Source organism: Betta splendens, chromosome 19 (assembly GCF_900634795.4).
Source record: "Betta splendens chromosome 19, fBetSpl5.4, whole genome shotgun sequence".
In the NCBI taxonomy this organism is placed as follows: Eukaryota; Metazoa; Chordata; class Actinopteri; order Anabantiformes; family Osphronemidae; genus Betta; species Betta splendens.
In genome coordinates, this window is record NC_040898.2 from 5,060,555 (window position 1) to 5,085,788 (window position 25,234).

The 25,234-nt window shown below is 44.7% G+C and overlaps 2 protein-coding genes and 1 long non-coding RNA gene across 6 annotated transcripts; 2 read left to right on the top strand and 1 right to left on the bottom strand.

Annotated features, from left to right (window-relative positions):
* Positions 1-548: 548 nt before the first annotated feature.
* On the top strand, positions 549-5,657 carry LOC114846038 (cardiac-enriched FHL2-interacting protein). Of its 3 annotated transcripts, none has more exons than XM_055504380.1 (3): positions 549-820; positions 900-980; positions 2,051-5,657. In XM_055504380.1, the coding sequence occupies exon 3, from the start codon at positions 2,142-2,144 to the stop codon at positions 5,655-5,657; it is 3,516 nt and encodes a 1,171-aa protein (XP_055360355.1). In that variant the 5' UTR covers positions 549-820; positions 900-980; positions 2,051-2,141. The 3 variants fall into 3 exon arrangements, with proteins under 3 accessions (XP_055360355.1, XP_028990610.1, XP_028990612.1); XM_029134777.3 differs by having other exon boundaries at positions 903-980; XM_029134779.3 differs by lacking the exon at positions 900-980.
* Positions 5,658-9,086: 3,429 nt separating this feature from the next.
* LOC114846039 (bone morphogenetic protein 2-like) lies at positions 9,087-14,636 on the bottom strand. 2 transcript variants are annotated; one of them, XM_029134781.3, is made up of 6 exons: positions 14,498-14,636; positions 11,366-11,843; positions 10,992-11,131; positions 10,712-10,828; positions 10,411-10,594; positions 9,087-10,320 (listed from the first exon to the last, which is right to left on the bottom strand). In XM_029134781.3, the coding sequence occupies exons 2-6, from the start codon at positions 11,670-11,672 to the stop codon at positions 9,905-9,907; spliced, it is 1,164 nt and encodes a 387-aa protein (XP_028990614.1). In that variant the 5' UTR covers positions 11,673-11,843; positions 14,498-14,636; the 3' UTR covers positions 9,087-9,904. The 2 variants fall into 2 exon arrangements, with proteins under 2 accessions (XP_028990614.1, XP_028990615.1); XM_029134782.3 differs by having other exon boundaries at positions 11,366-11,765; positions 14,498-14,625.
* On the top strand, positions 13,724-23,403 carry LOC114846040 (uncharacterized). Its single transcript, XR_003783968.2, has 4 exons — positions 13,724-14,367; positions 14,475-14,687; positions 17,476-22,883; positions 22,977-23,403. It is a non-coding gene; the product is annotated as an uncharacterized LOC114846040 (long non-coding RNA).
* The last annotated feature ends 1,831 nt before the right edge of the window (positions 23,404-25,234 follow it).

Consider the following 25,234-nt stretch of genomic DNA (forward strand, 5'->3'; position numbering starts at 1 on the left):
ATTTCATTATTATAGAAAAGCTTGTAGCAAAGGAAGAACAGAGTAAAGAACAAGATCAACAAACCATTCACAAACTGTATGAACAAATGTAGATAGATAGTTGAAAGAATCTGTTTATAAATCAAATTTTTGAAGTCCACAGAATGCTGCCTGGTTTTACTTTAATCCCACAACAACAACAGCTGACTTCATCCTGGACTACCCAGTGACACGCATGTAAACAGAGCTCAGAGGAGAATGAAGCGCAGGGCGGTCAGCAGACGTCTGCCTCCGGCTGCCGCCGGCCTCCTCTGGGACTGTGCTGCTGATTCAGAGATGCTATGCGGCGTGACGCAACGGGCTAAATCAGAAAGCTTGTTTCCTCGGGCAACAGAGGGGAATGAGCCAGTGGCTCAATGCTGACTGGTGGTGTCACCGCCCAGATGTGCACAGCTGCTTCCCTCTATCTGTTTATCTCAGCTTTCAGCCAAATGGCTTCTCATCTCCTCTGAAGGTGAAGCCCAACATCAGATGAACCAGACATGAGGTCCTCAGTTTCCTTTTAAAAGGTGAAACAGAGGGTCGGCGTGGGAGCCTATCAGGCCTCGCTGCTCAGATACAGAAATAACCAATTGCTGTGTGCATTTCATGCCGGTGGCCTGCCTTGCCCTGCCACTTGACACCCGCTGGTCATTCCCATGTGAGCTGGCCGCGCGCTGTGTTGCTGCTCAGTTTGGCCACGCCGACCCGCGCGGCTATTTTGGTATCTTCTGGAGTCGCTATCGGGAGCCAGGCGAAACCACTGCATTTGAACATGGATCTGAGGACTTGACTGACTTTGGTGAGTGGGATTTGTTGTTTTTCCAATAGAAAAGCCTTGTTTCCCCGTAAATGTCAGCCAATAACTAGTGTGCACTCAGCAGGTGGTATAAAGCTGGATTGTGGGATCGCTGGGGTCTAAAGTGGATACTTATACTCAGCATGAGTGACCCAACACCAAGGTGAGGGTTTATAGATGTTTACAAAGTCACGAAAGAGCCAAAATACAATTTATAAGATACTTATAGTCTAAGATTTTAGCTACAATCAGTGTCTGAAAGTCTCTTTTTGGAAACAGACCTTATATCTGAATTTGTTACCATAGAAGCCTGTATAATCAAATACTTATACATCTAAAATGAAAACCTTATATCCTAACACACCTTTCTAACCAGCTGATGACTCCCCTCATACACCTTCACACAGAGTTAACTGGTCTACCTCATTCCTTGGATATAAATACACGAGCAGACACAGGGAAAGTACCGGTTGCTAAACGATCTCTGGTTATGAGAGGAGTCTGGAAGATAGTTGGCGACCAAAGGTGCCTGGAAAGCCAAAACATTCTGTAAGCTGGGCTCAAGATACAGTAAAGTCACCAGGTTCCAGTTGATTTGACAGCACTTTAAACAGAACTTCACAGAAATAACTGTGAACACAGCATTATTCATACTAAGTTACAGAATATATTGTTTTAATAAAAGGATGCCAGAACTGACATATAAAATCAATGTTTATTCTTGTTTGAATCCATATTATGTGCTAATAAGGAGCTCATAGCTGTGTAAAGGGTTCAAAACGTGGGTTGTGTGTCATTGCTTTGCTGGGCTCTGAGGTCAGGGCACGTAAATGGGTTAATGAGCTATTCTAAGACCTCACCCAGATAGCTAAAATAAGCTACAGTAGAGCAGCTGCTCTGCAACTGACTTGATGATTTATCATATTTCCTGCACTATTGTGCAAAGGAACTGGTGCAAATTCTGTTCAAACCTAAAACATGTCCTCAATGTGAGGGACGGGTCTTTTTTTAGTCTAAGCCATAATACAGAGCCAAGTATCTGGTATGAAGTGTATGTCTGCTGCTTCCAAACTCTATGTGAAGAAGTCAGTCAGTTCAATAACATCTATAGTTATCATGTCCATTTTAGTGAGAATGGCACAAATGCTGAAACATTGAATTATATGAAATTATGAAATTAACTGCTCACACTGTTGACGCTGACTCTCATTTCACACATTTTGACTCCCTTAGGATCCGCTGGGCTGGAAGCAAACTAAAGGGTCCACAGAGCTGCAGTGACTGAAACGGTGATGCACAAGATCAACCCACACCTGCCGACAGCATGACCTGCGTGGAGAAGCGACACCTGAGCCACCGGACGGGAAGCATGCTCCACCACCGCTTCCCCAACGGCTTCGCCGACATGCTCATGGACGAGACGGACCGGGAGGTCAGCACTCTCACCGACCGGGCCTTCCGGAGCCTGTGTGTCGGAGACGACGCAGTTTACAACGACGAGTTCTTCTACGGGTACTCGCCGTTCAGCTGCCACAAGCCTTTGGTTGGGGAGGCCCCGAAAAAGACTCATCACAAAGACTGTAAAAAGCAAGGGCCAAGCAAAAGCAACAAGCACGATACCCAGCAATGGAGACAGCAGCGAGACGAAAGCCTGTCTCACATGTCATCGTTCCTTAAGGCGTTGAGCGTGACAGAGGAAAGCTGTGAAGGGCTGTTAAATAAAAATGGGGGCATGACAGACTCTAATGGAGAATCGTGGGATAAGTCTGCGCTTCGCAGCATCCAAAAGGAGCTTTCAGACTTCTCCAATTATCATACAGATGAACACTGCAAGAGCCATCACTTGCTACACTTTGGTAATGGAGCGTCAAAAAAAGCAGGCAAAGACGCCGGCCTGCCCTCGGGGAAATCCTCCAAAGTGAAAAACGGGAGGTCTACTGTCAAACTAAAGAAACTCAACATCAAAAACTTTTTCCTCCACAGTGAGCTTAGCCCGTTCCAGACGTGGAAAGATTTCAACCGGTTCCCCTTTGGCCCACAGGAGACCTCTATTCTACCCATCAATAATATTCCTAAATGGTACGATTTGCCATTTTACAGAGAGCTGACAGAGGCGCACGCGAAGGACGTCCAGTTAGAGGAGGCGCAGTCATGTCAGAAGGCTGAGCCACCTCCTCCTACTGCCCCTAAACCCGTCCCTCCCCCTCCGCCCCCAAAGGTTTTGCCAAAGTCCTCAGCGTCTTTAGCTGAGAAGAGATGCTCATCAGATGGAGTGGATGGGAATACTGCCCCCTGGAGAAGCAACAGGTCCAGAGCAAAAAGTGCTGTTCAAATCAGTCAGCCTGGCAAACCAAGTCAGGACAACGCCTCAGAGGGAGTGGATGGAGAAAGTCTTTTATCGGCTAGTACTGAATACAAGTCTGTGGAGGTAAAAGCCATTGAGGAGGTCAGTTCCTTGGCCTCAACACCATTCAGCATCTGCCAGCTGATGACTCCCGTCATTCCCTCCAGACAGCCAACAGAAACATCAGAAATCCTCCTGTCTTCCGCCCTCGACCTTCCCCTCAGGCCGCACTCTGAGGCCAAAGTGGCCCCCGAACCTCCAGTTAAGCGAGACAGCTACAAGTCGCTCGCGTTCAGTATCCTGTTCAACCTCAAAGACAACAGGAAAAGGGTGAAAAGTCGCTACAGCCCGCGGAAATTCAAGACTTCGGAATTGCCTGTGGGTGGCAGCCAGTCTCCTCAGTCGGATTATGTGGGAAACACCCAGCCTGGTTCAGAGGGCAATGCTTCTGGATTAAGCACACCTGCTGTTTCAAGAGATGAACAGCCCTTTTGTAGTCCTGCCATAGAGCCTACCAGCCCTTCAGCTGTCGGTCTACCTAAACCTGAAGCTGACAGGCCTTTGTCAGATGACTATTTGCTATCAAATCTACTACTATCTAAAAAGGAAGGAGTAGGTACCGATTCTTGTGGGGAGGAGAATCCTATTTCCTCTTTGATACACTCAAAAAAGAACAAGAGCCCCTTGAGTAAAAAGCAAAACTACCCCTCTCTGAATTTGTACAGGAAAGCTAGCCCCGTTGACAATGCTATGAAATATCTTCAAGTCCCTCAGAGCACTGGAGCTCCTGAACACATAGATCAGCCACAGGAGACAAATGGACTTTCACCACTCAGGCGCAACAAAGAACGCTCTCCAAAACTACTGCCAACAAACACTGAGCTTTCACCAAATGCCTTAGATGTCAACAAAGATCATCCGACCGTGATATTTCCTCATGCAACTGAGAAAGAGAGGCTGTCAACAAATTCATCAGCAGGAAAAAGTGCCCCTGAGGTAGCAGACAAATCAGACCAGCTAATGAAAGACAAAAAGGAGTCTGGACTACAGCCTATGTCTAAGGGAAAAGACACCAGTGGCCAAAAAGCCATTACAATGGATGTGATCAGAGCAGCAAGAGAAGCAATTAATGCGGAAAAAAGTAAAGCTCTGTCTGTGACTCTGTCAGACATTAGCAATAAATCGGACATAGAAGAAGAGAGAGAGAAAGAAACAGATATGGTTGGATGTGAAGAGTTTAGTAGCAGGAGGGAGAGTAATGTCAAGAAAGACCCTCCCCCAGTTCCAAAGAGAAATTTTAGTAAATCTGATATTTATCATGTTCTCGACCAACAGGCAACACGTAGTATTACTAGTCCCAGTAAAAGTGAATTATCAGCAAAGGAAAGTGAGTCTCTCCTGAAACAAGACAAGCTCAAACGTGTATTCTCAGCCAAACAAAACAATTACATAAAACATCAGCGATACGCAGTGGGAGACGATGAGCAAGTGAAGGACTGTGTGGAGGATGATCTGAACGTGAGCGTGAGGAGAGAGATGGATGAGGACATGGCGTTAGCGCGGGAGAAAGACGAGAGTGAGAATTTGATTAATGACTTGCTCGCTTCGAGAGAGCTGGAGAGAGCAAGGCTCGGAGAGAAGACAAAGCACAAGCTAGGAGGTGCTAACGCAAATGAGGAGGCTAAGGTTAAAAACAATTTGATCTCAAGGGAGCTTCGTAACATTAAGAAAGGCATGTTAGCTATGAGAGGGAATACGCTGGCTAAGAAGGAGCTTTTTGCAAAGAAGGAGAAAGAGCTGGTGAAGCCTGAAGCTTTTACAAAGCTAGACAGTAATGTAATAGTCAACAAGGCACTTATAAATGATAACTATGACAAAGCCAAGATGGCACTAGAAGAAATTATTGCAGAGAGGCAGAAAAGAAAGAAAATAACAGACCACGATGTGAATACAGTAAATGAGAAGAATGCTAGTGATGAATGTTACACAACAAAGGTACAGCAAAGTAAAGACGCTATGAAGCCTATGACAGAAGGCAATGATACGCTAAGTGAGCACACTCTTGCACTAAAGGAGAAGGACCTGAAGGAGAGATTAGAGGATCTTAGAGACTACAATCACATGAGACAGATCTTGGCACAGACTGAACCAGTGTTTGGTGAGAGTCACCGATGGGGTGGTAGGATAGCTTTACCGGGCATGAAGAAAACCGACTCGAAGGAGCCGACTGCACTCCTTCAAGCTCAGGATTCACTAACTAATACACCTAGCTTAGAATCAGAGGGGACACATTCAGGACAAGTATCAAGACAGGTGTCTGAGGAGAATGGGAGATTCTGGGGGCTGACACAGGTGGCAGGAGGTCAGATGCTCCTCGTGTTCCTCCAAGAAACAAAAAAGGAGGCGGTAGAGGATGTGGAAGCGTTGCCAAGGAGACAGACGGCTTGCAAGAATCAGTATATGAGAACGGCCTGGAAAACGGTGAGGAAGGCTTAAAAGAGAGGATAGGCTCAGAAAAACTAGATATAGACCTACCCACCAAAGAACCTGCTCAAAGTGAAACCACCTGTGAAAAAGAGACGTGGGACCCAACTATTCCATTTACATGTGAACCCATGTTGCCTTCACAGTTTCAGTCTATAAATAGACTGTGCTCATCACCACAGCTCAGAGATGAGAAGAAAGCAAATATTTCCCAAAGGGAAGCACCAGTTGAAAGCATTTCCAAGGTGCAGGAATCGTGCAAGCTGAAGCGAAAGGCCCCTTTAAGACCCGATTATGTGAACCCACCACATCATAATGTTGCTAGCAATCAAGTAGCAGACAATCAAACAGAGAAAACAGTTAAACACGAAGAGGAAGTAAACGTGGATGCAGATGGTGTTTGCGAGATCCCTCATAATGTAGTATCACCCTTACTATTAGTCAATGGCATTAGTGTCAATCAGAGCCCACCTGATCAATCTAGCTTGTCCTCAAAATCTTCGTACTTCTCTGCAGAGAGTGCCCTGCACAGAAATACAGAGACTGAATCCAATGTTTATCACTCGCTGGAGAACTTGGTCACTGAAGTGGAGGAAATCATTGAAGGAATGTGGAATGTTTCGCAAAACACGAAGCAGGAAACCAACCGGACCGAAGTGGATTTTCATGCTATGAGTGATCACGAAAGTGAGCCAGAGATTGTAAAGCAACCAGCAACACTTTGTCCAAAGGAGGCAGGAGCATTGTGCATCGAGGGAAAGGGAAGTGAAAATAATACGACTGACCGAAGCCAAGATCAAGATCAAAATAGCAAAACACCCTCTAGCACTTTCTCACCAACGTCGGGCGTCCCGTCCTTATTTAAAGTCAAAGACAATACTTTCAGCAACAAGTCAAGAAAGACAGTTCAGCCGTGGTCACGAACAACAAGTCTCAGTGGCTTAGAGAGGGAAGATGAAGGCTTTCATCAAATGAAGGAACAGCTGGAGCTTGTGGTTGCTAATGAAGCTATCATCAGTGCTGGACCTCAAGAGATGTTTACAGATCATTCCCTCCCTCTGTTGTCTCCAACAAAACTCCAAAATGAAAACCTACAAAAAGCTCAAGACCGGTTGTACCTCACCGTCCCAAATGAGGACGATAGGTTTTCTGAGGTCAGTCCGGCATCTGAAGGCCAGGAGAGTTTGACCACCAGCACGGCCGACACCGCTGATGAGACAGGAGCTAAGGCGGTAAAGTCACTAGAGCGCGACGTGCCAAAGGTTCCCAGTGAGCGCTCTGGATCCACCTGCAGCGCTAACGACAGCCAGACAGGGCTACCCAAACCCCCAGCTGTGCTGCCCAAGACCGAAAAGGCCGTTCTCAAGGCCATTAAGTTGGCAAACCGAAGGATGAGGAAGGAGGAGTCCCAGAAGTCGTCCAGCAGCAGCAAACACAAAGCGGACAGACGCAAAGATGACAGAACCGAGAGCAAGAGCAGCAGCAGAAATAACAGGAGCAATGAGAAAAGACACAGAGATGACAATCACCATCAGACCGGAGATCATCGCGGTAAACCCACCGAGGATGAAAACCTCGACGGCGGCAGAGCGGACGGGACCCATCGGCCTGGGAAGCAGAGCCAGAGAGGCAATGCCCACGATGCACAAGCTCTGCCCAGTCCTCCCGCAGAAAGGCAGGGCCGCAGCAGCGACAGACATGGCCGACGCAAGCCCGACCACAGACACTACAGCTGCGACAGAGTCATCAGCAACGTACCTGTCTACAAGGCCCACCTTGGCGACAGGCCCATGTCGGACAGGCCTTTTAATCGATCCCAGAGCACTGACAGGTACTTAGAATGCAAGCTAGAACGCAAGCCCAGCGCAGATGAGATCCTCGATCCGAGGTCCCAACACATCAAGAAATCAATCATGGAGGAGTTTCAACAAAGGGGAAGGGCCAGGGACAGGGCGAGCACAGAGAACCCCCTGAGAAGGAGCCACAGCATCGATGCTTATAGCACCGAGGTGTCCCGTCCCACCCCTGTGTCCCGCCAGTCCAGCCACACCAGCCACACCAGCCAGCTGTCCCGCCAGTCCAGCATCGAGCATACCATCGTCACACAGTCCTTCCCCATGACCCAGCGCAAACTCCTCCAGGACCCGGACTCTGGGCAGTACTTCTTCGTAGACATGCCCGTACAGGTCAAGACTAAAACCTTCTTTGACCCCGCGACGGGGAGCTACGTGCAGCTTCCCGTGCAGCCGACGGAAGGCGCCGTGCCTCAGGCGTCGCCCATGGAGGTCCTGACACCACCGCTGGTGGTTTACCACGGCTTCGTCCCAGTGCCTCTGTCGCCCCTGGCGCAGAAAGCTACCATCCAGGCCACTCACATGGAGCCGGAGGAGCGGAGGGCGAGGCGCTATCAGGAGGGACGTGCATACTTGGAGCCCATGTACAGTCAGTCTGAACACATGCTGGGGGAGTTTGTGGGCACCGAGGAGCTGGACTGTCCAAGCTGATACACCATGAAGTGTGTTACCAAACAATGGCGTTCATTGCATTCCCGGAATCCTTTTATTTTGAAATGTTGCCTGCCTGCAGTTGCAATGGACACATTTTGAGGTAATATTTTGCTCCTTACACACAGATTGAATAAAAAAAATAAAAACACAGAATCAACATAAGCAACCAATTAATTAGTCAAGGTTGTGCCATTTCTCAGTATATATCTTTAAAGTTTGTTTGGCTGTACTTGCCTTAACTTTGAAAAAGAGACAGAATCTCTGCAGCCTTTGTGAGTCTGTTGGGCCTCTATTAGTTTTTTTAAGGAAGACAATCTGACGGAGGATTTTACATTTGTGAGAGAATGGAGGCTGTTGGTTTGAACTTGTGTACGATAGTGTGCAATTTTTTTAGACAGATCAGGGACATGGATGATCCATGTACATAATGTAGGCTTTAATGTAAATTGTAAATGCTGATTTTGTTATAGTAAACTATTGTAAGTATTTTGTTTCTCCACTACGTTTCACTTGTTTTGTTGCCTCGTTTCACTCGCAGTCCCATTAACACTAGAATCCTGTATCAAAAGCGATTCACTTAAATGTAACTTTAATTTGTAATAGTTTTCAAATGACTAAACTAAAAAAACTGTTTGCATGCTGAAGTGGAAATTACAGTAACACTTGTAAATGCCTGTAATAGAATTATTGCGGTTGATGTCTGTATATAAGCAGAGGACATACAGGAATACTGGTTTTGCTGCATCGGCATTTTTCTAAACTAGAATCGAGCAGGGCTGTATTGTGTCTGTTATCCATTCCAATTAAAAATAACTGTTGCTCTAGATGCTTTCGTAGTGTTGTTTATTTCACCACACCCAGTTGGATTCAGTTGCTGGTGTGTAAATCCTGCCATCGAGTGGTCACTTTATGTAGAAATAGCAATGAACAAGGGTCTGATCTCGTGGGTTCCTTTTATTTTCGTATCCACACCGCTAGACAATAAAAGATGCATTTTTGGACACATTTAAAAAAATACAGTTTCTGATCCACATTAAATTTTTCTGTAAAATTCTTACAAACTCAGAGTTTACATTTCATTTCTTCATTCATTTTTCTTAAGTCAGCATAAAAGACACATCAGGCTTTTCTAATATCGGTTTTAAAAAAATGGACAATATTTACCGTCAAATTCTGCTAAAACTGAAAAAAAAAAAACTGTTAAAGAAGTCAAACTCTCGAGAAAAGCTACAATATTTATTTCAATTAGTTCAACATTAATCAGTCACTCAATCAACAATTTAATCTGCAGCAATTTCGTTAATGACAAATCTGTTGTTCTATTATATTTGATCATCTTTGCTGCCCTACTGAGCGGACGCGATGGTGGCTTCACTTATTTCAAATACTGAAACCCTATTAGAAAAGAGGAAATGTTGGCCCACAACATTCAGAGTCATATAACAACCGTGGGAAGTGGGATCAGCAGTAAACTAACACAGGTGAACTAAACTTTAATGGGATGAGTGCAATATGAATCAGCTTATCTCAGGTTATTTGGACATTAGGGTGTCAAGTGTGGAATTCATGGTCTATTCCGGCATCTGGGCAGGAAGATATCTAAAGTAGGCAGAGAGAGGTTGACTGATAGCAAAGGAATGTTTTTTTAACAAAATAATACAATATTTAAACATAGACATTAAAATACAGTGTTTTAATCAGCAGCATCTCCACATCCACCATTGTCCCACTGTTATGTGATGTGTCAGTCAGTCAGTGACAGCCACAGCTCAATGCCACCATGTCATCATACTGCTTCAAAACTACGTTCTCCTCGTCGTCAAAATACAACAGACTGATGGACTGGAGTCTGTCGGGCACGCAGCAGGGCGCGCCCACGTCCTCGTGAAAGAGGCGGAGGGCATGCATGATAGAGCGCACCGTGGCGTGATTGGTTGCTCGGAGGCTCTCTCCCAGGGGGAACGGGCAGGAGCCCCGGCAGTGGAAGGCGTTGTAGCCGCGGGGGGAGATGATCCAGCCGGACCAGCCGATGTCCTCGAAGTCCACGAACAGGGGCACCCGCTGGCAGGGCAGCGTGGCGCCGCGAGGCGGGGAGCCGGGGGACGCGTGGCGCCGCTTGATGCGGTGGTCCTGGAGCTCAGGGGCTGCAGCGGCGGGCGGAGCTTGTCCTATGAGGAAACAACAATGGTGCCGTGTTATTACAAAATACACCTAACGATGATCACTCTATATGGGACCGGAACCCGTCATCATCTTACCCAGGTAGGTCTGGTTGGATGCTCCCGTCCTCCCATCATCTGAGAATATCACCAGGTAGGAGTTTGCCTTCATCAGCTCTCTGCTCTGTTTAGGTGGAGACCTCACATGCTCCATCATGGAAGGAAGCGTGGTCACTACCAGGACTCCGTTGTTCTCCTGACTGTTTCGAATCCACTTCGACACCTGGAACCAAAGCGTGTCACCGGTAAACCGCTGTGTATGCAACAGTTTTTCATCATCACCGTACCGTAAGTGGTGATAAAGCGACACCTTAAATTCCAAAATAGAAGGTACAGGTACCATTTGCGTGACGTTGAAGACTTCCCATCCCTGCGTGTAGAGTGGCACCAGTCTGGAGGTGATCAGGTTTCCTCTCCACGGCTTCACTTGGCTGTCTATCACCTCATACAGATCCACCTGGACAGTCACAACGTCGCACAATTGGCTTAAGGATTTCCATTAAAGCAAATCCTGAATGGATATCTGATAATATTCTATTTGTTTCCAGTTGCTTGTTTGCTCTAGAAATTCCAGTGTGGACCAAACATAACATAAATATGGCTAAAATATTTTACCGTACCTTATAGAAATGAGGCCCATGCAACTTTCCTAGGTAGAAATTCTGTTTCTTTCTGAACCAACGGAACTCTGCTTTGATCATTATCTCCTCTCGACCAAAAGACGACAAATTGAAGAAGTGAAACCTTTCTCCAGCACGACCTGCAACAAGGGAAGACACCAAACTTACATGTTAAACCAACGTTTTAAAAGACTCAAAATACGGATTTTACGCGTGCGTAACTGTGCGTAATACCGAGCTTGGATAACTTCAACGCATGTTTGTCACAAGTTCCCAGTGAACGCATTTTTCAAAAGGTTTGTACGGTATCAATATTAATTTCTCACAAAACGCTGCAGCTGGTGAGTAAGTGTGAATCGGGTCGTTTTGTTCACCTTTATCCTCGAAACTCCGAACTGTGTCTCCATCCAAAATCTCCTTTTGGCTTTTCGGCGTCCCGGCGGACGCTGACACTTCGTTGAACAGATCCAGCATGAACTGCGGCGCCTTCTTGTGTGGAGCCGCCGCCGGACGTCGGGGGAACTCCTCGGCGTGGAGCAGCGCGTCCGGCGCCGCCACGTCCACAGCGCGCGGCTGCCCCGCCGGCAGCCCGTCCTTCGGGATGGCGAGCGGGTCGGCGCATCTCAGCTGGAGGGCGAGGAGGAGGAGGAGGAGGAGGAGGCGCAGAGATCCTGGTGTCATTTTAGCCGAGATGGACTGAGCTGTCCACCCTTGGGAGCGTGGGTGATAAGGGCGACCCTAGTACCCTTTGATGACTGTTTTTTTCAGCCAACACTGGGAGATGATTGGGCCGTGATTGATGATGGTGGGGGAAAAAACACAAAGAAAAGGTGCGAATGTTTCGAGAGACATCTGTAAAAGACAAAGGGCAAATAAACGACTAATTTCCCCTCATTTGTTACTATAAGTTATTGGGCTTCTTCAAACAATTAACAAATAAACAGAAAAATTTAAGATTATTGTATAAAGCCCCTTTTCATGAATCAATTTATACACAATTCTGAGCATTATGTTTAATTTGAATAAATTGCTAATAGAAACTGAATACATTCACAAATAAAGCGTTGTCCACAAACAGTAAAGAGTAGGTTTAACATACTAAAATATTATAAAACAAAATTATGTATAGTTTGTGAGAACCTAATTTTACGCATGTTTTACAGCTCGCCGACTAAAAGGAAACTTCATCCATTCTAACGTTGTGCCGCCGTCGCTCCACGTCGTGCGTCTTTGGGCCCCAGCTGTCCGTTATCAGCACGAGGCCAGTCGCGAGAGAGCAAACGAACGGACGAGGCGTGACGCAAGTGAAGCGCGTTTTCAAAAGCTGCCCGTTAACGCGCACATTTCCACAAAAACGTCGCCGGTCGTCGTGTCCTTTCCCTCTCTCTCTCTCCCCGTGTTTAGACAGTGACTCAGTGTTAACACCGAAATCAGCATCATGCTTTTAGTCATTAAGATGAATCCAGGATGATCCCCAAATCAATCAGGCCGAACAAAAGGGATCAAATTCCCAAGATCATCACGATGATCAATGGGCCAGTGTCCTCCCTATTGTTAATCCAATTCATGGCGACTACACAGGGATGATGATCCCCTCATTTAAGGACCATTACTCACGTTTAAGGCCCCATAGTGAGTGAGGCTTCTTCTTTTATCACTTTGTTGGCACACTCTCAGATAAGCCCCTGGATGGATTATAGCTATAAACAGAGTAAACAGCCAGATACTGTGAGCTCAGATGGGTTTATTCCACGACACAGGAGTTGAATCGTTTTGTGGAGATACTGTGTGAATATGAAACAGAAACCGCAGCGTTTCTCTGCCCTGTCGGTCATATTGTTCAAATCTCCTGTTAAGCCAGAGAAGCTGAAACCAAACATGAACTTTATTACGTACATGTGTAAAAGAAAAGCCTTGAATTCTACTCCCACCACTTCTACTATGACCTCAATAATAAACATATGGTGTAGAAGAATTTTAAACATTCTGACAGTGTCGACATAAAGATTGAGCAACGATAACCTTGTGAATGTTGAATTAATGGGAGAGCTGCTGTATTGGATTATATCAGACTGCATGCAGGTGTACCTAATAAAGTGGCCAGCAGGTCAGTGTGGGCTGTCACCAAATGTTTACACTGACCATGTGCTGATCACAGATAGACCTAAAGGGGAAAGCCCTGTGACGTGGGTCTGTGAACGCCACACTGCTCTGCACATGGCTGCATTCAGAGCTCTACAGTAAAAGTCATAGTGGAGCCGGTGAGCACAGATTGAGTTTAGAGCAGCGGTGGGAACGTTGATTATCACACACAACTAGTCTGAGATGCAAGAGCTGAAATGTTAAGGTGTTTTAGCTCCCTTAGATCACAGAGAGTAGTGGTTTTACTGTAAGTTAGTGCCATCACAACATTACGAACACAAACAATGAAATATAGCAATTAGCCACAATAGAGAAAAAGGAGGAGGGAATATTGGAATGACTTTGAAGTCACGGCAGGTGGATGATTGGCTGCAGGTGCATCATGGATCTGTTTTTAGAAAGAAATATATGTAGACTGCATATAGTCAGTCAAAGTCCCTTCTCATTATAAACTCAGCCTATTGAGAATATACTTCCACGTTTTACATTTTTATCATTAAATCATTATTTGAGACTGAGCAGAGATGCATTGCGTCATATATTTCAGGTTCCTGATAATATTGGCTCTAACCTGTGTTTTGGTCTGATTGGAGAGATGTAATGTTCTCATCTGAACAGCAGATGGAAACAGTGACCTAGTGTTGTAAAAATGAGAACGGGTGGATCCTATACTTTGATGATGAATCTTATCGTTATTCAGGTAGTATTACGTCATTTTAATTGGATTGTGGGAGTTGCTGCATTTGTGTAAAAAGATGCAGACATGAGCTTTACTTGACTGGCTTCTCTATTTGTTTCTATTTTTAAATCTATTTTTTTAATTAATGAATTCATTTTCTTATATTAGTTTTTCCGCCTCAGAATTGACGCACAGTATTTTGCCACACTTATCGCCTCCTCCGTCGCTCACCCGGCCTGGCTCCGCATCCCGACGAGCGCGTCCGCGCGTCGATGACGTCACCCGGCGTGACGCGCCTCCGCGGAGGCAATTACACGCACAAGGAACGCATTTGCCACGAGCGCCGTTTGCAATGAATAACGAAGAGCGGCGAAAGTGGAAACGCGTGACGAGGGAGTCGAGGTGAGCCGCGGTGGTGCGTTCAAAGACGCGGCGGCCGCAAACGAGCGGAGGTCAAGCGTCTGAGAAGGCTCTGCTGTCCGTCCAACTGTCAATCACACACGGCTGCTAATGAGCCAACGCTCTGCACGTTTCTCGTCGTGTCTACAATGCAACGTAAGCGTTTGCTTTGATTTACAAGTATTGACATTACACGCGGAACCAAACACAGACCTACTAAACCACAGACCCCGATCCCCTCTATTCCCCCGGTTCTGTAACAGGTTACTGGTTTACTTCCACTCACCTCCGGCCTCTCAGCCTCCGACTCTGCCCAGCGGAACTGGTCCAGCCTCCTAATCAGCCCCAGTGGCTTCACCTGTGCCTCCCACGCTGCCACCCGGCTCCTGTCATCGCCGCTGTCATCTGCCTTTTTTCACCTTCTCACACCACCATCACACTGGTTTCATCCCAGCTACCGACCATCTGCTCTACCAGTAAGTTACTCTTTACTTATGTTGTACTATTAGGAGCCAGATGCTGTTTTTTCCATTTGAGCCCTTCATTGAAACTGATTGGGGGGCTTCTTTCCAAAAGCTGCTTATGTTGCTAAATTGTTGTAAAAAAAACTGGTGTTTTCAGCTTGAAATGGCAAAGATACAGTATGTTGTACCATCTGTATAAATTTTGAGCCAAAATGGGACCTTTTTAGCTGCAAAGAGCTACAATTAGCATTTTTAGATTGTTTGTTAATAGGTAACGGGAGACAAATGTCCCATAAATATGCTTTTAGTATAAAGTTTATTCTTATTATTCCTGTAATGGACAACATAGAATAACAATGATACTGGAACCCATTTAATTTTCCCTATTAAGGCCTTAGTTTCCTTATCTAACATTTGAATTGGAGCTTTCATCTCAAATAGGCGGTTTAATTTTGGTAAATAAAGCCGACGGTGAGTCTTGGCTCCCGTTCCTCGCGGTGCTACGCGTTCCTTTCGCTTCAGCCGCCTACGTCCCATTTCCTCCTGCCCGGTGTGACGACCTCACCTTTCTGTCATTACGCCGGCTAGACGCTACTTCATCTGTTGTGGTTTACACGGCTGACGTTCCGGTCTGGGCTCCGAAGTCAACGCGTGTTCATTTGTTCTATATTTGTTGTGGAAAGTGCTTTTATAACATTCACCTGCTCCAAATGATGCTGTTTGTTATTGCGGTCGGCCACCTGCACGGTTCACGTAGTGTGTGTGTGTGTGTGTGTGTGTGTGTGTGTGTGTGTGTGTGAGGTCGTTTGTTCATAGTTTTAAATGCATGTGCTCATTAACATGAGTGTATTGTTTTCTTATTTAGTCTGTGTTTAGTGTGTGTGTGTGTGTGTGTGTGTGTGTGTGCACGCTTGCGGTTACATCAGAGTGGGGCCCAAAATCCTCTTTTACCAAAGTGGGGCCCTATGGTCACTTGTGGGGCCCTTTGGCTGGGTCCCACAACTTTAAAGGCCTTTTTTAAGGTCAAGATGTGATTTTAGGGCTGAAGTTAGAATTGAGGTTTGGTTTGGGTTAGAGCAAAGATGAGAGATGATGTCTGCCTTTATTTGTGATGGTTAGGGAGTAGGGTAAGGGGCTAGGGAAGGCGTGTGTGTGTGTGTGTGTGTGTGTGTGTGTGTGTGTGTGTGTCCAGATTAAGCTGGGGCTTCTTTTTTCGACTTGGCTCACGCATCACGCTGCCAGACGATTACGGCTGAGGTCTGCTATCTCGACCGCACATCTCATGCCTCCGCTTTGTGTTCTCTATTTGCATAAACTGGTCAGCGGTTTGTGAAAACACCGATTACTAATGGCGCGAGGAGAAACTCGGAGCTCTGCCTATCTGCCCCAGCTTATTCTTTCCATTTTCCTGACCACAGAGGAGATTATTGGGAAGAAAAACACAGGGGGGAAAAAAGTGGCTGCGTTTCTGTTTCCTACAGTAAGTGGTTTAATCTTTTGGAGCAAACCCTTCAGGCTGGATAATACTTCAGTTACTGTAGGAACCGCTTATGTCAAAACACAGCGAGGTGTCACTCATGTTGTCCAGAACTAGAGCCAATATTGCTTGTAGTCTCATGGTGAGACTGTTCAGTCGCTAGTCTTCTTTCGAACCCACAACCTGATTAGCTCGATGTTGTAGCCACCGGAGCTAACCAGCCCAGTTGAAACCTTTACTGTATATTAACGTCTACCAACGGTGGAGCATGAGGAAAATGTGCATTCTGATTTGTGGCCGGCATTCATGCTTCCTTGCTGATGGGAATCCGATCCCGGCTCCTGTCTGTGGGGGGAGCATATGGAATTCATCCACCACATACATTCATTTGTCATCATCACTCTGCTCTCCTTTCACGATTGTTGTGCTGAGTTCCTGACGGGGCTCTGGTTAACCAGTGGAACCGAATACGCCGAATGCTCTGCACTCTTTCATCCTCTTTAGCGTCGGCTCCTGTCTCACATGAGGCCGCTGCACGGTAAATCAAGGGAGAAAAAGTCACTGGGCTGTTGAGCTTTTTGTGTCACACTGTAGGTTTGAATTGTATTATTATCATCACCTTTGATCCTCGTCTTGTCTTGTTGTGAGGCATGCATTAATAAAATAGATGTAATTTTTTACATCTACAGGAGAAGGACACGATCCAAAATACTCTACATGGAAATACAAGTAGTGGTGCCAGGGATGCTGGGTATTGTAGTCAAGCAGCAATTCAAACAGTGACAAAGGAAACACACTAAATCTAAACATCTACTGTAAACAAACACAACCACTTGGTTTCATGTTCCTTCTCACTGTTTTTGCGTCTTCGGAGCCCGTGAATAAAATGTGACAGATAAATCAAGCTGCAGCAGGTCATAATAAGTTAACGGTGCTGGAGTTAAAACATATTTCTGTGAAGATCTTCAGCAAAGATAGTTATTTTTAAAGTGTTTCCTTCCTGTCTGTGGTTGCTTATTGACTCACAAGTAGCTTATGTTATGCAAATCAAATTACCTTTAACAGTTCTGGATTTTAATCAAGACAGTTGAACAGACCCCCTCCTTTATGAATATCCAGTGAAGCGATGCAAGTCAGCGATGTTACACATGATACAATATTTAATTAAAACTTTACTGGCTCTATGTTGCTCACTTGACAACATGCCAGAGAGTAAATGGATATTTATTTGCAGGCTCATAGGGAGATACTAAACATATTTTATTTAACAGCCTGTACTTTCTTACTCTAATAGAATTTATTAATCTGTTTTGAATTTTTCAGCACAACTGCATGCGAGTGTCAAGCTGTTGAGCAACCAGCTTGATCGTCCCAGATGTTGGACGCCCACCAAGCACATCGCATGCTCCTCATCAACACTGTTTACTGATGGAGCCCCAGGGAAATTCACACCAATATTTAGCCAAATATTTTTTTTTGTCCCTGTCAAACCTTCGAAAACAGCTCATTACAAATTGTCCCCGATGTTTCCTCACTCTCACTGCTCAAAGTCTGAAATTGAATAAAGGTGTCCAATATTGGTGCCTCATTGGGATTATAAATGGGACACATTATACAGAAGGACATACTGTATACTGTACATCCTGGCACGAGTTCCACCTTACTAATTTAACAGAGTGATGCCTCAAAGAGTCCTATACTGAGTCAAAAACATGGCTCTACAGTATATTATTATTATTATTATTATTATATACTGTACACCTACAGTAATTGGTGAAATAGTTCACTAGTATGTTCTAGTAAGTGTAATTAAAATGTTGAACAATTACACTGTCGACTATAAATTGCACATTACCTGGTTAATACAAACCTCTTTTGGATTCTACTGTTTGTGTTGCAGCTTTTCTGCCTTTTGATTGCAAAACTGGGCTGGAATGAGTCTTTGTCCCCAGAGCCGGGGAAGAGCAGGCTTTCAGCAGTGATGGGCTGTGAGCCAAAACAAACCTCCTAAATGGACACACACTGAGCTTTCTTTATCACAGCTTAGAGGACGGCAGAACCTCTCCCTCAGTCTCAGATGGCTTCAACAGACCAAAGAAATGTGCACATTCCCCATTTCCTCAATGCAAACGTAACCATCACCAGTTCATCCAAATCACCCGTTCATCCTCGCAACGGAGAGAAGTGAACACGCCTGCACCAAAACATCCACACATACTGTATAGTTGGAGTCCTGTGTTTGACTGTATTTATGTCGGTTCCTTGCTCTTGCTCCTATGCATCAGTTGCAGATTCTGTTGTTTGTGTTTTATAAAATCCAGCTTGAAGCCACTTTTCATCACCGTATCTGTGTTCTCGCACAGTTCTGCCAAATCAGTGGGTTTTGAGCCGGAGTCCAAGAATTCAAACTGCTTTTATGCAAAACCATTATGGTGTGCTGCTTTATTTTGACTCGCATTGTTTAAGACACATGCAGAGAAACGGTCGGTTTGGAGCTGTAATGTGCAGTAATCAACAGAGCATCCGATAAAGCGACCCCACATCTCACTGACAAACGGACAACAGAGGTTCCTTAGAGGAACGAAGCGGAACGTGGCGTACTTGCTTGTGAGAAGCTGGTGCTGCCATATTTCCACACATTCAGACTTTTCCTGTGAAATGTAAAGTTGCTGTAATGACAGGTTCCCAGAACTTCGTGTCCCAACGTACCAGATGCTGACGTTGGTCCAATCGTGGCAACTGCATAAACGTAATTCTGAACAGACTCTGTAACCAAGTAGCAAAAGTTAGTCAAGTGTCCTTGGACCAGCTGCCGCTTGATTGTATTGCTCACAAGAAATATTAGGTAAGACGCAGAACAAAGAGAAGACTCTGAAAGACTTGAATCCAAGATGTTGTCTTTATCCATATTCTGCACTGGACAGTAAAAGCTTTGGAGGAGTTCTAGCTTTGCGGGGTTGTTCCTCTTAAATTAATCACATTTAAATTTTGTCCAAAAGTAAAGCATTCCAGGATTTACCAAATGATATCCTGTTACACTGCTGGCTCCAGCATCCAAGCTTGTCTCCAAGTACAGAGCGTCTGCCACGGCTTCTTCTCAGTTTTGTTAAAAAGCAAAAGGTGCCAAGAACAATATAAACAAAGTGTTCCAGTTCCTTGACTCCATCTTGCTAAATGACACACATGCGTGTGTCTCAGGGACACACGCATGTGCTGCTTTTTTAGTATTCTCCCCAAAACTGCCTTAAATTTGGATTTATAATGCCACAGAATTGATGCCAGTTACAGCCATTGTAGCTGGCATGAGTTATTTCTTTATCCTCAGTCTAAAGCAGTGATTCTCAACTGGTGGGTTGCTGGAATTTTATTTATTTATAAATAGATAAATATGTTCCTGTTCATCTCCTTGTGTCTTCTCTCGCACGTCCTCAGAAGCGCTCCCTTAAAAACTGCTACTCAAGAATCTGAATTTCTCCATAATGCAGTGTCACAGATTCAGTGAGTATTCTCAGCAACATCGTTTCAGTGAATGTGTTTTATGTGGAAACACATACATTCTATAATATTTGGAAAAATATTGCTGAAATCTTCTGATATGATTAAATGCAGTTGAGAAGTTTACTCGATTTGTTGTCGTTAAGGGGTAATGGTGGGTCACGAAGCTAGACCAGTTGAGAACCACTGGTCTAAAGTATTGCCGCACTAATTAGGTATTAGTTTAGTTTATTAGATTAGTTTGTGCTCTTCAAATGAATAATACACAACCCAATGCTACATGGTGTAGTTTTGTTCACACATGATTAGTTACTACAGTGAGAAATATAACAGGTGAGTCGTACAGTAACGGTTAACACATTTGTTGGTTTTGTGGACATGCTACACCTGTTAGCATTAGCCCAAGGACAGGGTTAAAGGCCAAAGGTCATACTTGTATGAGGTGCAGGGGAATATAAAAGAGCATATAATATAGCAGGTATGTGCTCTATTATTACAGGGCCTTTAGGATTGGTTGAGAATGTGCTGTATCACCCGCAGGTTGCACATTTTGAACATGACATCGATTTAATCAGCCCTCTTCACCGTCTCGTTCATTTCTTCCGTCAGTGTGACGTTCCCTGGAGGTTTGGCTCTAAAGGAGGTTCCCCCATCAAACATCTGCTCCGGCTTTTCTCGGCTGGAAGCAGATTTGAGTCTCGTTGCTGCTTTTTATTTTTTATTTTCTTTCTTTTTTTATCCAACAACTGGGAGAGAACTCAAGCAGCTCAGGCAGTTATCTGATTACAATGAGTGAAATGGCACAGAACACCCCAATTTGGTTTTTGAACACAACTTAAGAGGAAACTTAAGTACCAGTCTAAAAGAGCAGCACAATCTGCCCATTTATCTCCATAGTCTCTATCCAATTAATTATGATCTTTGATAAACGCAAAATATGAGATGTTGGGATGATCAGATACAATTTTTGTATTTGCAACATTTATTTAACAGTGTTTGTTTATGTACATGTATGTTTTAGATTGTCCAAACTGTATCATCAGCTAAATGTGACCTTGGTGTCATAGTCACAAAGGTCCCTACAAAGTTATTATTTCTTGTCTTCCTAACAATAAAAATCCTATTATGGTAAAGAGGGTTAAAAGAAACTAAAGTTTAAATGTTCAGTGGCCAAAACCCTCAGACAATTGGCTTCTATTATGGGATGTGTACTCTAGCTCTGGTGTAGAACTTGAATATTAGACTGGGTTTAAAGATAACAACGTGAACTCATGCTCATATTGCAGATACAACAGTGCTGTAGAAGAACAACAGATGCCACAAGAAATTCAAAGGAAATCACTGAAATATTAAACAGTCAATTCCGAAAGCAATTTAATGCATGAGATGAGCTTTGTGTCCCAGAAATGATGACGTTGGTACCAGATGTGTGTACGGTGTCAACCGTATGATGACCCCTGAAATCGGGGCATGATATGGTGGCGACATACTTCCTGTAATCTGGTGAAGCTGGAGCCAGAACTGTTGACGGCGTACAGGTCAGAGGTGTGTTTTCCCAGAAAAGATCCCAGAGTTAAAGTATCTGTTTTACATGTAGCCATGATAAGCTGTGTTTTATATTATAATATTAAAAAAAAGCTTACGTGGCTGAAAGCAGGAAGTTATGAATCACGAACTGGGAAAAGGTTTTAGTTTATAATCTTTATTTCAGTGGTAGATTAAGTTTTTATTTGAAGTTAATACTGTTGGTTTAACTTTTAGCTTCATCAGTAACTTTCCCATTAGTATTCTGAAAAAATACAGGAATGGGTACAGTAGGTGATTGGTTTTGCTTGTTTTCCTCTGAAAACCTCCAGTGTGGTTTAGGATGTGATGCATGCCTGGAGCTGGTGAACGGTAGTAATAGGCGAGTGTTCTTCAAAGCAGCTCTGCAGCTTAAGGGCGTATTAGAAACAGGTCAGCAGGCAGTGAATCACTAGAAAATGAAGTGGACTTAGGCAACAGGCCTGCAGGCTTGTACTCATCTGTGTTCGGATAGTTTATCCTGTTTGACTTCCTGAGAAATCAGATTCCAATCAAGTGAAGTTGGACTTTGTGGGAAATGGCTCTGAGCTGCCAATTCCAGGTCTTAGTGGCCTCAGTCTGGCCGTTCAAGGACAGTCAGAGACTTACTTTGGCTTTGGTGCTGACGGGTGAACAGTCATCCTGGGCTCAGGTTGCATTATGTTTTTTTTTAAAGAACTTTGGCATCAGTTGTTAAATATGTGCTAAGTCACTGGTTAATGTGTGTATGTGTGGCCTCCACTGTAACATGCAACCATAAGCATACAGCTTTGTACATTTGAAGATGGAATAAAAATCAAAAGTTGAGTTTTGAAACAACATACAGTATGAAAAAGTTAACAAATGGGAACTAGAAAAGTACTTTGCTGCATTAGTAAAATGCAGAATCCTGTTGAAATTGCAGCTCATGGCTGATGAATGTGGCTGGTGGTATGTTCAAGTGCTGATGGAATTCACCGTAAACCAGACCACACAGTGCTAGACGCTGAAGTGTAAACCTCACCAGACCTTTTTATGTAGTCTTTGTGTATTAGTGGTGAGTCAGCATTCATTTTATTACAACATCCTGTGGTCATTGAACGCCCCACTGAACAGCTGATGATGATGATGCATTTTTTCACAGTGAGTGTCGACAAACAGTGGCATGGACCAATAAATCACTTCAGACAAGCTCTGTATCAGGGTTATTGTATTACTTCCTAGAATGTATAAATAACAAATAATGGTATTGGTTTCCTAGTATGGACTTTATATAGCAACATTTGAATGTTTACATTGTTCATTTAGCTAGCGATTAGCTTAGCATTTATCATTCGTTGCTCATAACTTACCATCTATACTAGCTAGCATGCTTTGGCACTATCCTTCGATTCCTTAGGATCCCAGCATTGAGTTGAGCCATAGATCATTACAGTAGGTTTGGATAAAGTATCGTAGAATTAGAGCCACAAATGTGTCATGGGCTAACATTAGCAGCTAATGCAGGGGGCGCTAAATGTCATCAGTTATTGTCACGTTATTTTGTTTTTTTACTAAGGCTGTGTTTCATACACCCAAAAGACATCCATATAGTGCTGTAGCCCATGTTCTACTGATTATTCTATGTTAGATATGTCTTTATTCAGTCAAAGGGATCCAGTGTGGACCATTTCTCCAGACTGGAGACTGGAATGGTGAATATATTATTCTTAACTCAGTGCCCCACTGTTACAACTTTTCCTTCCCTACCGGCTGCTGATTACCTGTATCTGGTATTTTTCCCTCAGTCAAACTGGAAGACGTGGGAGTAGGAGCGAGGGGAAGATGAGTTGGTGTCTTCCAGCTTCTGAATAACTGAGCACATCTGGTTCAGCTGTGAATAGGGCAGTGATCCTTGAGCATTAATCTAGAGTCAGATGGCTGCAGTTTACCGAATGATCTGATGGGGGCAGTAGAGGACTATGTAAAAGCCACGGGCAAGAAACGTGTGTTGCAACACTTCTGTTACAGGAAGGAGTTAATTAGAAGCAGTAAATAAGTGGGCATTGACATCATACGCTCCTTATTTGAGTTTTGCTGTTACACTTTTATCAGAGTGTCTTGTCTTCTAATATTTCATCGGGTACAAGGCTGCACTAACTGGACGCTACAGCTGTAGCAGAACACACACACACACACACACACACACACACACACACACACACACACACACACACACACACACACACACACACACACACACACACACACACACACACACACACACACACACACACACACACATCTGAGTGGGAAGCATGTTTTGACATAAAGTTCCACAGTGTTCACTGGAGCAACCAGATCCCATATGGTCAAGGACGATATAGATGGTAAGTAAAGTTTTGAAATTTAAATAAGTTTGTCAACCTTCGTCTGTTCAGAAAATGTGGGAGTTGCTTAAAGGATTGGCAGATAGTTGTGGAAAAGCTTCAAGAATTATCTTTAAAAGTTCTACCACTGTATTTTAGGCTAAACAGTGTCCGTCCTTCCTCTCACACCCACCACCGGGATCTGCCCTCATCAGTTGCACTACATGATCTCAGGGATTATCGGCCCACATTTGTTGCTAATGTCATCATCGGGTCCCTGCGGAGACGCTGAGGTCAGCCGAGGAATGATAAAGGGGCCGCTGGTTAAACACCACAATCGCATTGTTCAAATTGGCAGCACAAACAAGATTACTGTGTTCCTGGAGGAAGCCGGTCTGCAGAGACTTGGCTGTGGGTCGGCGTGTGGTTCCAGGAGTCTGGGTTTCTGTGGGTGGGAAGTGGAAGATGGGCAGGATTGGGAAGGTTCAAACAAAAGCCTATGTAGGAAAAGAGAAACAAAGAGATTTTGTGACATGTAAGAAACTCACTGCTGTCAATCAAACTGATACCCGTCTCCATGTTATTTTTTAATAAATCACCTTAAAAGCATCAGGTCGTGGTGGAGTTTTCTCCTGTAGCTACCGAGCGGGGAAGTCCACGTCTGAGCTAATGACAGCCGTTGATCAGGCGCTTGCACACGCTTAGTCAGCGCGTACTCTCCCTCTCCGCTCCCCGCCCGGCTTCACACCCACCACTCCGCTCGCTGCAGGTGTGTAGCGTAGGTGACCCCTGTGCAGCTGCACCGTCGCTGACATCAGCGCTGCGGGTTTCTAATTAGAGCGCTGCGCCCTGTCATCACACGCTGCTGTTGGGCCCCGAGCAGCTGGCTCACGCACACGCGGAGATGCTCCCACCTCACACAGGTGTCTGGAGGGGACAGAGTCGCCACGGCAACCGCTGGAGCGTGTGAAACAATGACAACACACGCTTATCAAAGAGGCTGACAAGTGCAAACTGTTACTACAAGGCTTTCTATTATATAGATGCAGTGTCGGTCAAGTTTAATTTCAGTTTGCTCACTAGTTATGGTTTCATGTGGTTCTAGGGATGAGGTTTTGTGTATAAAATACAAATGAGGAGATGCTGTGAATGTGATGAAAAGCCTGCAGCGTGTCCATGTCATGGTCTGTAGCTTGTCAAATACATCATTGCAGAGATGTATCCCATTGAAACAGCGCTGAGTTTCTTGAATTCATATTTTTGTCCGTGGCAATTATTGACATTGTGAAGGATGACGTTCCCAGTTTCAAGGCCACGACTGATGCTGTTATTTTTTGTTCTGCTACTAAATCAGGCTAAGAACACAATAGTGTGGGTAGAAGCCAACGGTTGACACGTCGGTAGGTGACTGCTCTGGCACAACGCTGACTGTGGCAGCTGGTAGTGATTCAGCAACACGCAGCTTTAAAAAAAAAGCGGTCCGCGTTTTCGAAACCGCACAAACCTAATGTGATTAAAACCACGTTCTGGGCCAAATGGATTCAAGACTACGCGCAGCGCGACGCTTGTAATCTAAGCAGAGACTCCACGAGGTCCCGAATATTAAACGCTGGTTAACACATTCGCATGATGTCGGGTGGGAACAGATTCTGGGAGGTTCGTTCCCTAACGTTATTTGATGTCACATTCAAACTATA

What these genes read in the sequence shown, in the direction of transcription:
- LOC114846039 (XM_029134781.3), bottom strand. Translation starts at nt 11,672, where the DNA reads ATGACACCAGGATCTCTGCGCCTCCTCCTCCTCCTCCTCCTCCTCGCC. An exon ending in ATGGGCCTCATTTCTATAAG is followed by an intron (nt 10,829 to 10,991) that starts GTACGGTAAAAT and finishes GTGACTGTCCAG; the next exon opens with GTGGATCTGTATGAGGTGAT. An exon ending in ATCCAACCAGACCTACCTGG is followed by an intron (nt 10,321 to 10,410) that starts GTAAGATGATGA and finishes GTTTCCTCATAG; the next exon opens with GACAAGCTCCGCCCGCCGCT.
- LOC114846038 (XM_055504380.1), top strand. Translation starts at nt 2,142, where the DNA reads ATGACCTGCGTGGAGAAGCGACACCTGAGCCACCGGACGGGAAGCATG.